At 13.9% G+C, this 11,661-nt stretch overlaps 1 protein-coding gene across 1 annotated transcript, besides 30 other annotated features; it reads right to left on the bottom strand. All coding sequences in view use genetic code 6, as the record gives it.

The window, feature by feature from the left end:
• Positions 1 to 69: part of a microsatellite that runs on past the window's edge.
• Positions 4 to 79: a microsatellite.
• Positions 22 to 79: a microsatellite.
• Positions 22 to 96: a microsatellite.
• Positions 97 to 698: 602 nt separating this feature from the next.
• Positions 699 to 797: a microsatellite.
• Positions 706 to 811: a microsatellite.
• A 54-nt stretch (positions 812 to 865) lies between these two features.
• Positions 866 to 923: a microsatellite.
• Positions 877 to 928: a microsatellite.
• A 1,043-nt stretch (positions 929 to 1,971) lies between these two features.
• Positions 1,972 to 2,035: a microsatellite.
• Positions 2,036 to 2,763: 728 nt separating this feature from the next.
• IMG5_181300 (hypothetical protein) lies at positions 2,764 to 4,203 on the bottom strand (the record flags this gene model as incomplete). The annotated part of the gene is made up of 3 exons (XM_004027497.1): positions 4,185 to 4,203; positions 3,080 to 4,131; positions 2,764 to 3,024 (listed from the first exon to the last, which is right to left on the bottom strand). The coding sequence occupies exons 2-3, from the start codon at positions 3,566 to 3,568 to the stop codon at positions 2,764 to 2,766; spliced, it is 750 nt and encodes a 249-aa protein (XP_004027546.1). The 5' UTR covers positions 3,569 to 4,131; positions 4,185 to 4,203.
• Positions 2,772 to 2,814: a microsatellite.
• Positions 4,204 to 6,080: 1,877 nt separating the features above from the next.
• Positions 6,081 to 6,162: a microsatellite.
• Positions 6,163 to 6,686: 524 nt separating this feature from the next.
• Positions 6,687 to 6,723: a microsatellite.
• An 835-nt stretch (positions 6,724 to 7,558) lies between these two features.
• Positions 7,559 to 7,598: a microsatellite.
• Positions 7,599 to 8,027: 429 nt separating this feature from the next.
• Positions 8,028 to 8,081: a microsatellite.
• Positions 8,082 to 8,093: 12 nt separating this feature from the next.
• Positions 8,094 to 8,222: a microsatellite.
• Positions 8,103 to 8,269: a microsatellite.
• Positions 8,160 to 8,342: a microsatellite.
• Positions 8,231 to 8,341: a microsatellite.
• Positions 8,268 to 8,305: a microsatellite.
• Positions 8,268 to 8,316: a microsatellite.
• Positions 8,273 to 8,341: a microsatellite.
• Positions 8,279 to 8,332: a microsatellite.
• Positions 8,343 to 8,367: 25 nt separating the features above from the next.
• Positions 8,368 to 8,445: a microsatellite.
• Positions 8,368 to 8,488: a microsatellite.
• Positions 8,424 to 8,486: a microsatellite.
• An 895-nt stretch (positions 8,489 to 9,383) lies between the features above and the next one.
• Positions 9,384 to 9,428: a microsatellite.
• Positions 9,429 to 10,016: 588 nt separating this feature from the next.
• Positions 10,017 to 10,048: a microsatellite.
• A 292-nt stretch (positions 10,049 to 10,340) lies between these two features.
• Positions 10,341 to 10,370: a microsatellite.
• A 686-nt stretch (positions 10,371 to 11,056) lies between these two features.
• Positions 11,057 to 11,097: a microsatellite.
• A 317-nt stretch (positions 11,098 to 11,414) lies between these two features.
• Positions 11,415 to 11,447: a microsatellite.
• Positions 11,448 to 11,661: the final 214 nt, after the last annotated feature.

The raw sequence follows: 11,661 nt of genomic DNA, 5'->3' as shown, positions 1-11,661 counted from the left end.
TATTAAATAAAATTATTAAGTTAAATAATAATTTGAATATAAATAATAATTTGAAAATAAATAATAATTCGAATCTAAAACATTAATTGAAAATAATATTAACCATTAAAAGCTATAAACTAATGATTATTATTAATAAATTGTTCAGAAATATAGTAATAAAAAAGATATTAAAAATACTCATACTCCTAAAAATATATCTTTTATTTAGGAAAATACAGATACAAGTGATAATTAAAATAATAAAAAACATTATTAAAATATTTTAACAGCATGTTGTACAAACAATAGTAATATAGCTTCAATAAAATAAGCTGAATATAATTATTGTAAATAAAAAAAATTATTATAGTATATATAATTTAAATTATTAAAAGGGGATACAAGTGTTAATTTTAATGATTAAATAAATGATACAAAAATATAATAATAATAAATAAAAAAAGATATGAAAGATAGAATAATATAAACAGCAATTCAAAGATCTTCAAATTCATAAAAAACTATATTAAAAAATGAAAATTTATTAAATAGTTATGTGAATAAATAGAAAAAAAATAGTCCAAAATTATAAAATATAAAGGAAAGATCATACACAGAAGATATAATATAAACATAAGAATAAATGTAATAAATTAAAATTTAAAAAATAAACAAATAATAAAATGAAAAAAATTAGGATAATTACAAAAATTAAAAATAATAAATAATATAATAATCATAAAAATAATAATAATAATAATAATAATAATAATAATAATAATAATATTAAAAATAATAATAATATTTATAATAATTTTAATTTTTATAAAAACAATAAGAATTTAATTATTAATTTTAGTAAATATTAGGTGATTAATAATCATAATAAATAATTTTATAAAATTAATAATAATTTTATAATTAAAATGATTTATAAAATTCAAATAAACCTAATTTATTAAAAAATGAATAATTATGTTATTAATAATAATTGAATTCTTAAACAAGTTAAATTATTTGTGATTCATTTGATAATAATTTTAATAAATAAAATACTTCTTAATTTTAAATTTAATAATAATAATAATAATAAAAAATTAATTTATATCAATAAAATTGTTATAAAATTAATATTTCTTAAACTTAGTAATCTCCTGTAAATATTTAACCTACTTAATAATAAATCTATATTTAATAAAGATAATAATAAAGATCTAAAACATTAATTTTTGAAGAAATAAATAATAATAAGAATGAATTTATAATTTAAAATATAAAAAAAATGATATAAGCTGTATAAGTATAAGATGTATCATGCAATAATTTAGATAATCAAAATATATATGAAAAGTAAAATGATAAAAAAAACACTTAAATAATTAATTTGGTTAACATTTAGAAATAAAAATAAATTAACAATACTAATAAAACAGACTTAACTATAAATTCAAATAAATCTAATTAAATTAAAATTAGATAAAAAATATTTGAATAAAGAACAAATACTCCTTCATTTTATTATAATAAAAATGATATAACAACATTTAATAATTATAATACTTTAAATATATAATCCAATATAAATTAAAAATAAAACTTTCTCAAAACAAATAGTGGTGTTAATTTGGAAAATTCAAAAAATAGTAATATTTAATAACTTTAAATGTAAATCAATTAATAAAAAATTAATTCAAGTTTTAATAAAATAAATAAATAAAAATTATGATAATAATATTAAATATATGTTTGATTTATTTGATATAATTAAATAGAATTATATATAATAATTTTATTTTTAAATTAAGTTTTTAATAATATTAATTTTGTTTAAACCTTTAATAGATTATCGATTGATTTTATAATTTTTTTTAAAAAATAAGATAAATGAATATTTAAAGCAAAATTTATTAATTTTATTAATAAATATTATTTTATTATACATACTATTATTAATAAAATTATACTATTAATTTATATATTTTTTTATATTTAATATATTTAAAGATTATTAAATATTAAAAAATTAATAAATATAAAATATTGTTACAATATTTATTATGTTTTTAATTTTTAATTTATTAATAAAATTAAATATACATAATCATAATCATTATTATTTTATTTATTTTCTTATTTTTATTATCATTCATTTTACTTCTTTTCTTCTAGTAAAGTATTTAAATGTTCAATTTTAAATTTTGAAGGAGTTTTTTTTCTTTAATCCACACCTTATTAATCTTCTATATATAAATTTGTATTTCCAGCTTAATTATAATATTTATGAGGTTTAATAACAAGAGAGTTTTAAGAAGCATTTTCATTATCAAATTATTTTAATTATTAGAATCTAATTATGAGTTAGGCTTTAAGTCTTCAAAAATAAGAGAATCTTATTTTGAAATAATTTTTACACTATTTTCATATATATTATTATTTGCATTTATTGTACAATCATCTTATGTACTTTATTACCAAAAAATACTAATTTTTGAACATTCCATAGATTTTTATTATTTAAGGCTGTTTTAAAAAAATGAATGCATTTATATATTTATAATTATTGTAATTTTTTGTTTTTACTTTTACTAAACTTTATAGTTTATGTTACTCATATTAAATATATTTTTTTTTAACTCAAATTCTTAAGGAACATCATCATCAGGGACAATAAAATCTTTTTCATCATAAAAACTATCTTTAGGTTTTATAAAAGGATGCAAAAGTGCCTATTGAGGAGTTATTCTAGCTTAAGGATCTTTATTGAGCATATTTTTAAGAAGATCAAATGCTTTTTACTTTAATTTTAGTTTTTATTTAATTTTTTTTTTTTACCATATTAACTATATTTTGAAAAATTTTCGCTTTTTAAATCTATTACACATTCTTTATTTAATTATAAAAGTTATTTTGCATTTGAAGAGACAAATAAAGGTTTTAAAGTTAGCCTTACAACTAAAATAAATAAATATAAAAAACTAATAAAATATACATATTATACAGTACAACTCCTAATTAGAACATATCACTTTAAGTACTCTGAGCCTTATTTTATAAAAAATAAATATAAATATTTAATTTTAAAATAAATTATTAAAACTTCTTTGTTTCCTGATTTTTATTATATGATTTCGGGAGATATATATCCTGGAGTTCCACATTTGTAATATAAATATTCTTTTAAATTAGATTTAGTACTAAGTCCAAAATCAACAAAAAGTGCAGAGAGTTATTCCGTGTTTTTTTATTTATTAACTATTTTTTTAAATAATATGTTATCTGGTTTAATATCTCTATGTATAATATTTTTCTCTTATAAATAAACAAGTGCTTAAAGTAATTATTTCATAGAAGTTTATATTTCTTATTCATTTAAAATAGAAGTTTAATTGTTATAGATTTTATCATTTTTTTACTTTTTAGCTTAACTAATTCTATTTTATAAAGAACCTGCATTTGCTAATTCCATAACGTAAAAGAAACTATGACTATTTTCCCAAACTTCATACAATTTTAAAAGATGTTAATGGTTTATTTATTTCATTATATTTACTTCATTAAAAAATGATTCAACTCCTTTAGCTTCCATTAAAAGTCTTTCTTTTAATAAAGCTTTTGCAGCTAATTATTTACCTGTTTCTTTATGTACTACTAAATATACCTTTATATTATTATTTTTATTTCTTTTTAATTAATTTTTACTGTAGCAAATGATCCTTAACCTAGTTTTTTAATTATTTTATAATGGTCATGAAATTACTTCATTATTACTCTTGGAGCAAAATAATTGTATATATTTTTTAAAACTTGTTTTTCAGTAATTTAATATGTTCCCATTATTTATGTATATTCATCTGCATCTTCTATTGTATTAGTTTAATTTTGATTTTTTGTGTCTCCTAATAGTAATTAATTTTATGATGCTTGGATTGCTTAATATTTTATCTTTTGAAGTTAGCTATTATTTTAAGCATTTTTTATCATATCTTTTGACTTTTGATATAAATTATGATATTTTATGGAAAATCCTGTGCATCTATCAAATGCGTGTATATTTTCTTCTGGTTTACAATTGTTTAGTAGCCATTCTATACGGATTTAATTACTCATAAGAGTTTTTTGAGAAGGTTTATTTGATTGTGCATCTATTATCTTTTATAAAAAAAATTCAATTTAAAAATATATTTGTTTAATTAAAATATTACTAATATGTGTTAAGAATAAAAATTCAATTTTAATTATTTATATCCACTTTAACAAGATACACTTAAAAATAATTATTCTTAATTCTCTTAACTCATTTATTTTAGCCTTTTTTTTATTTTTTTTGTTAATTTTTTGTAATTTCTTGTTTTTAGATATATTAAAAAATAATTTAAATTTAGTTTTAATCAAAAAATATTATTAAAATTATTATAAGAATTTAAAAAAATTATTAAATATAAACTATAAAAAATTATAATTTTGTTATTATTATTATAATCTTTAAAAATATTTTTTTATTGAATTTTCATTAATAGTATTTAAACATAATAAAAAATTTTAATATCTCAAATTAAATAATTTAATAATTTAAATTATTATATATATAAAATATGAATTAAAAATATAGTAATTAATAAATTTTTCGATAATATAATATAAATTATTCTTTTATTAAAATCAATAAAAATTTAAAAAACAAAAAACTTTTTATTACTAAAAAATGAGTTTTAAATTAAAAGTAAAAACAAAAACGTGGAGAAAAGACAATTACAATTTGTTCGATTATTAATCATGTGATTCATTAGAAATAGTAAATAATAAACATAACATAAGTTCAAGTGGAGTTTTATAGCGCGTAAATGATAATACGTTATATATTACAGATAAAGTATTAAAAAAGCAGTAATTAAATAAAATTAATGAAACTTCTACAAATGATAATTAAAATACTTAACAATTATTAAAATTTCAAATTAGCAGTAAAAAACTATATTATTTATATTTTTTAAAAATAATGAAAATAAATATTTGAATAAAATTAATTTTTAATTTTTATTTTATATATAAAAGATAGGTAATTAATTGTTGTACCTCCTTATAATGAATATGGCTTATGGAAACCTGTTTATTTTTAAAATTAAAGTATGCATATATTAAAAAAAGATGATATTATAAAATTAGGAAAATTATAGTTTAAAGTTGTTTATGTAAAAAATATAGAAAATTAAAAATAGTTTATATCAGTATATATTATTATTTTTTACTAAAAAAAAAAATTATAGATACATAATGGTAATAATTTTAATAATTATTTTAATAATAGTCATTATAATATATCAAATTTATCATAATCTTATATATCAGAATTACAAAATTCCGTAAAAAAAATAAAAAGCTAATATAATAATATATAAATTAAAAAGGCACTAACAGAAGATAAAAATATATATTCAGAAAGTTCAGAAAAATAAAATTGCAGAATATGTTTAAGTAGTTCAAAATCACATATAAATCCTTTAATAGCAATATGCAAATGCAAAAACAGTGTAAGATTTATTCATTTAGATTGCTTAAAGCATTGGATATTAAGTAGAATCTAAGCAAAACAAGGTTCAAGTTTGATATAGTTTAATACAACAGCTGTTAATTGTGAATTATGCTAAACGCTATTTCCTCCAATAATATAAACAAAAGATTATAAGTTTAATATATATCCATTTATTGATGATATTTAGAATTTTATTTTACTAGAAGATATAGAAAAAAAAAATATGTATTTATTAAATACATAAAATAAAAAAGTTTTTGAAATTGGAAGACACTGTGATTCGGATATTAAGCTTGTTGAAATTACTGTTTCTAGAAAGCATGCTAGAATATTTGTTTAATAAGATGGTAGTATTTTTTTGGAAGATTTAAAGTCTAAATTCGGGTCTTTAATTAAAGTTGACAAAAATGAATATTTATATCTTGATTAAGAAATTAATCTTTAAAGCGGAAGAGTGCATATTTTTATTAATTTTAGTCAGTAAATAAATATTGTTAAAAAAATATTTAATAAGATTTGTTGTTAAGAGATAGAAAATGGGTTTATTAATAATTATAATATTTTTAATTAATAATAATAATAATAATAATAATAATAATAATAATAATAATAATAATAATAATAATAATAATAATAATAATAATGAATAACTGATTAATTTAATTACAGTAATTAAGTTTATGTTGATGCTGATGAAAATTAATTACTTGATGAATAAAATTAACATAATTAATAGAGTCAAAATTAAAGATTTAGTATTGAAAATTAATAATAAGTAAATATTTATAACACTTAACTAAATACTCATTTAAATACTAACACATTTCAGATTATTTGAAAATAAAAATATTGTTAATAATTTTTTTTATTTTATTTGAAAAAATAAATAAACTATTTTTTACTAAAGTTATATTATAAAGATATTTTATAAAATACAATAAAAATATATATTAATATTAAATTAAGAAAAAATAAAAAATAATAATAACGAAAAAATCATATAATATTTAATATATATATATTAGATAATATAATTTGTTTTCTATTTATTTTTTATTCTTTTAGATATGAATTTAATTTTTTAATAATTTAAATATATTTTTGCCCGCTCATATTATTTATTAATTTTATTTTTTCTGTATTTTCTTTTTTATTATATTAATAATACGAAGAAATATATATATATATATATATATATATATATATATATAATTAATATAATCTATTTAAATCGTTTAATACTTAGTGTTAATTATATACTAGTTTTCTTTATTTTTAATAGAATTTCTTTTAAGATATCTAAATAAATTTTAAAATTTTGACTTTTTACTAAACTATCAATATGTTTAATATATTATTTAAAAGTTTAAAACATATATTTTTTTACATACTATTAATTTTTTTTTAAATTATTATTCCAAATTTTAACACTTTTAGATTTAATAAATGTTATAAACTTTAGTTTAAGATAATTACATATTTAACTATTTATTTTAATCACTTTACATTTATTATTATTTTTTATCATCTTAATTTTAATTTATTGATAATTCACTAAAATCTGTAATAGATATATTTATGTTATTATTTGTATTATTGAGATTAGAGTTAAACTTTAATAAATTAATTTATTACTTTATTATATATTTTATTGATTATTAAATTTTAAGTTTTCTTATAAACTTTAAGAAGATTATATTTTATCCTGTTCTTTTTTCTTTTTAAAGATATAAATTTTTAAGAGACTCTACAAGACATTCATTTTCTTTTCAATATTTAATATTTATTTATTAATTATTATTCAATTTTTTACTTATATTTTTATTTTTTTATTATATATTTGCCAGATTTTATATTTTCAAGAAATTTGAATTATTTATTCTAAATATATTCTTAAAACTAATTAATTTAAATTTTAAAGAATTAATAGTATCATTTTATTAATATAATTATTTAATTTTCTTATTCATTATTTTGTTGTTTTTATTATCATAAGATATTTAAATATTATAAATCTAAACAATTTAATTTATTATACAATTAACTATTAATATAATTTAAATAATTAATATGTTTTAAAAAATTATTTTCTTTTGATTATAAAAAAGATAATTATAAATATAAAAAGATTATCTATATTAATATTTTCTAACAATATCTTTCATCTATTAACTATCTAGGCAATTTTTTAGTGCTTAGAATTATTTTAAATTTCTACTTCATTATTTTAATCTAAAATTTAAATTTAAAAATCATATGAGAATGAATTAATAAATGAACTACTAAAATATGAATTTATATATTTTCTTTTATAAAATAGTGATTGTATATAAGTAGGGTATCTAAAAAATAAATATTAATTATATATTTAGTTTTATATCAGAATTAAATTATTTTGTAATATTATTAAAAAATAAAGTTTTTACATTTAATATGAATATAAATTATGATAAAAAAATAAAAAGATATATAAATTATATATTTTATTTAATATTTTTAAAGATATAAAATAAAAAAAAAAATAATAAATTATATAATTAAAAAAATAATATAATAAATAAATTAAAAATAATTAGATATATATTATATGTATTATTATTATTATTGTATTATTATAATAATAATTATTATTATAATATTATTATAATTTTATTATTATTATTATTATTATTATTATTATTATTATTATTATTATTATTTTATTATTATTTTAATACCTTTTTTATTATTTTTTATCTTTTTTTTATTTTATGTATTTTGTTTTTGTTTTTGTTTTTTTTTATTTTTGTTTTTCATTTTTTTTTTCTATTTCATTTTTTTATTTTTTTTAAAGGAGATTAGTTTATTAATAAATCTTTTATATTATATATTTATCTTTATTTTATTTAATTAAATTAATTTTATTTTAATTTTATTTATATTTTATTTTATTTGTTTTATTAAATTATTTTTTTTTATCTTCATTTTTTTTATTTTTAACTTTAATAAAATTAACTTTTATTCACCTATTTTAACTTTTATTTTATTAATAATTTTATTATAATATTTTTTGCATTTTTTTGATAAAATATTTACACTTTTATTTTTTTAAAATTTTATTTAATATTATTGTTTGATATATTATCATCTTTTTTTATTACATTATTTTTTTAAGCCTTTTCTTTTTTTTAACTTGATTTGTTTATTAATTAATTAAAGTCTTTTTAATTTCATGAAGATATTGAATATGTTTTTTTAATCTTTTTTTTTTTTGCTTTAAGTTTCTTTAATATTTTTTCATGATTTCATTCAATTTTAAAAGTTTAAATTTTTATAATTTAATATTTCCATTTTATATTTATTTATTTAAAAGAATAAAATTAATATGTATATTAAAAATGTTATTTTATAAATAATAATAAAATATTTTTTTAATTTTTAATATATTTTTTTTTTCTGTTAATAAAAATTTATTTAAGAATTATTTTTTTCTTATATAAATCAAATAAATATAATTTTTTTTTTAAATAATAGATTATTCATAATATTTTATAATTTAATAAGCTTTTTATTTTTCTAATTTTATTCTAACAAATAGAAATAGTTTAGCTAAAAAAATAATTAATAAAAATAAAATAATTTCATTTTTTCTTTTACATATTTAGACTAATTTATATTTAAAGTAAGTATTAACATTTTTATATTTTTTTAATAAATTAATAAACTGTTTCATTACTTATTTAATTAAAATTAAAATTTATTATTAATATTTTTAAAGTTTTTAAATTTGATAAAGATTTTCCAAATTATTAAAAACTTGTGCCTAATAGCATATTTTAACTATATATAAAAAATAATAGGTTTAAAAAATTACAAATTATTTTACTTTAAATATAAAGATAAAATTTTCAATTATTATAAATATTAAATTTAATTAGAAAAAGCATTTAATCCTTTGTCATTAATTTTATTTTTACTTTTTTTTATTTTCTAATTAATATAATATGTTAATAAATAAAATACCTTAAGTATAATTTTAAAATTTTAAGTTAATTAAGTTTTCTTAAATTTACTGAAAATTCTTAAATACCATAATCACTTACATTATTATGTCTATTATTTATATAAAAATATTATTATTTTTTGTTATCAAAATATAAACACTTAAAATTAAAAATTAATTTTTCTATTTTAATACACTTAGATATATTCTTTCCTATATGGATTAATCCTTCATCCAAAACTTTATTTTCATTAAAATCTATTTTTATTTTTTTTAAAAGCATGCAATTGTATAATTTTTAAGTTATTTTTTCGGCTCCTACTTAGCTTAAATTATTCCATTGAATACTTATTTTCAAAGAGATTAAACTTTAGCATTATTATAGGCCATAACCAATCTCAGCAGCTCCTAATTCTCCTAATTTATTCATTTTTAACATTATAGTTAACTTTTATAAGCTTTTGTATGAATTTAAATATTATCCAATACCATTATTTACTTATCCTACAATTTTATTTCCACTATTTTATTTTATTTTATTTTATTTTTTTTATAAGTTAAATATATTATTTTTACTGAAAATTAAGTTTTAATTAGTTAATTTTTAAAGTTTTTAAAAACATTAAGACATATCTGAATATCCTATTATTCCAATATTATTTCTTCTAAATAAGAAAAATTAATATATGTTTTAAATATAGGATTAAATTAAATATTTATATTAGTATATATTTTAAGTTTTTTTATTTACTATAAACTAATGTTTAAATATTCTATATTTTTACATGATGATATTCCTTAAGCTAAAGCAGAAGCTCCCTCATCATCAATTTAATTATCACTTTTTTAAAAAATAAAAAATTAATAAATAAAAAAATAAAATATAGTTAGTTAAATAATTTAAACTATAAAATTCTTTATATTAAAATAAATAATATAAATTAAAAAGCTACTCTAATTAAATATAATATTAACTATAATTCAACAGTAAGAGATTTCAAATTTATGTTTTTGAATAAGTTTTTTGTTAAATTGCATGCACCAAAGTCACTTATTGCATTCTCACTTAAATCTAATTATAGTAATTCAAGCTTTTTAAATTTTGATAAAAATTTTGATATCTAATTCATATCTTATGGGACTAGTAAGTTTTTACTTTTTATAATTATTATTTTTTTTTAGTTTATTTCATTTTTATTAATTTTACGAAAAATTTATTCTTAATTAAATTATTTAACTTGAAAAGTAATTTTATTAAAGATTTTTACAAATTTTTAATAACTATAAAGAACCCAAATTTTAATTTCTTTTTTATATAAATGTTTTATTTTAAAAAAAAATTGTATATTTAATGTTTATTTTTATTTAAAATTTACTAAAAATTTAAAGTCATATTTGTTAAATTTTATATATTTTAAAATTTTTTAAATTCATCTAATTAAGTTATAACATTTTTTTTATATTGTTTACAATATTATTTTCTGTGTTTTTTTTATCATTAGTTTCTTATATATTACATAATAACAAGTTTCCCATTTTTTAATTTTTAAAATTAGTGAAAATATATATTTAATATATTTATAGTATTTATATATAATTATAGATGATGCTAATAAATATTTTTAATAATTAAATTAAAATAAAATATAAGTATTTTATATATTTTTTTTTGAAAATTTCATAAAAAAAAAATTAAAATTAGCATTTTAATATTTTTGGATATTTATTTATAATTTTTCACTTTTTTTATTTTTTTTATATATAATTTTTTTCCATCTTTATAAATTCTCTAATTTACTTAAAAGAAAAAATTTAAAAATTACTTAAATAAATTAGAAACACATAGAAAAGCAAAAAATATATTTTCGCTCTAAATTTAAAATTAAAAAGTGTTTATTTAATTTGTATACCTTCTATATACAAAAAAATAAAAAAAGCAAATAAATAAAAAAATAATTAAGAAAATAAAAATAAAAAAATGTAAAAAGAACAACAAGATAAAGATTTAATTATAATCCTTGAAAAGCTAAACTAATTCTAAAAGTAATTTACTGATTACATAGCCAAGCTAAAAAGATATAATAAAAAAATAACATCTTAGCCGACTAATATAAAAAATGGAGATTTAAAAGATTATTAGCTTGAAGGATTAACATGGCTAATAAAG

This window comes from Ichthyophthirius multifiliis (genome assembly GCF_000220395.1).
Source record: "Ichthyophthirius multifiliis unplaced genomic scaffold scaff_1120509251321, whole genome shotgun sequence".
In the NCBI taxonomy this organism is placed as follows: Eukaryota; Ciliophora; class Oligohymenophorea; order Hymenostomatida; genus Ichthyophthirius; species Ichthyophthirius multifiliis.
Note: the sequence above shows the minus strand (reverse complement) of the source record. Positions and strands in the feature narration are given on the sequence as shown.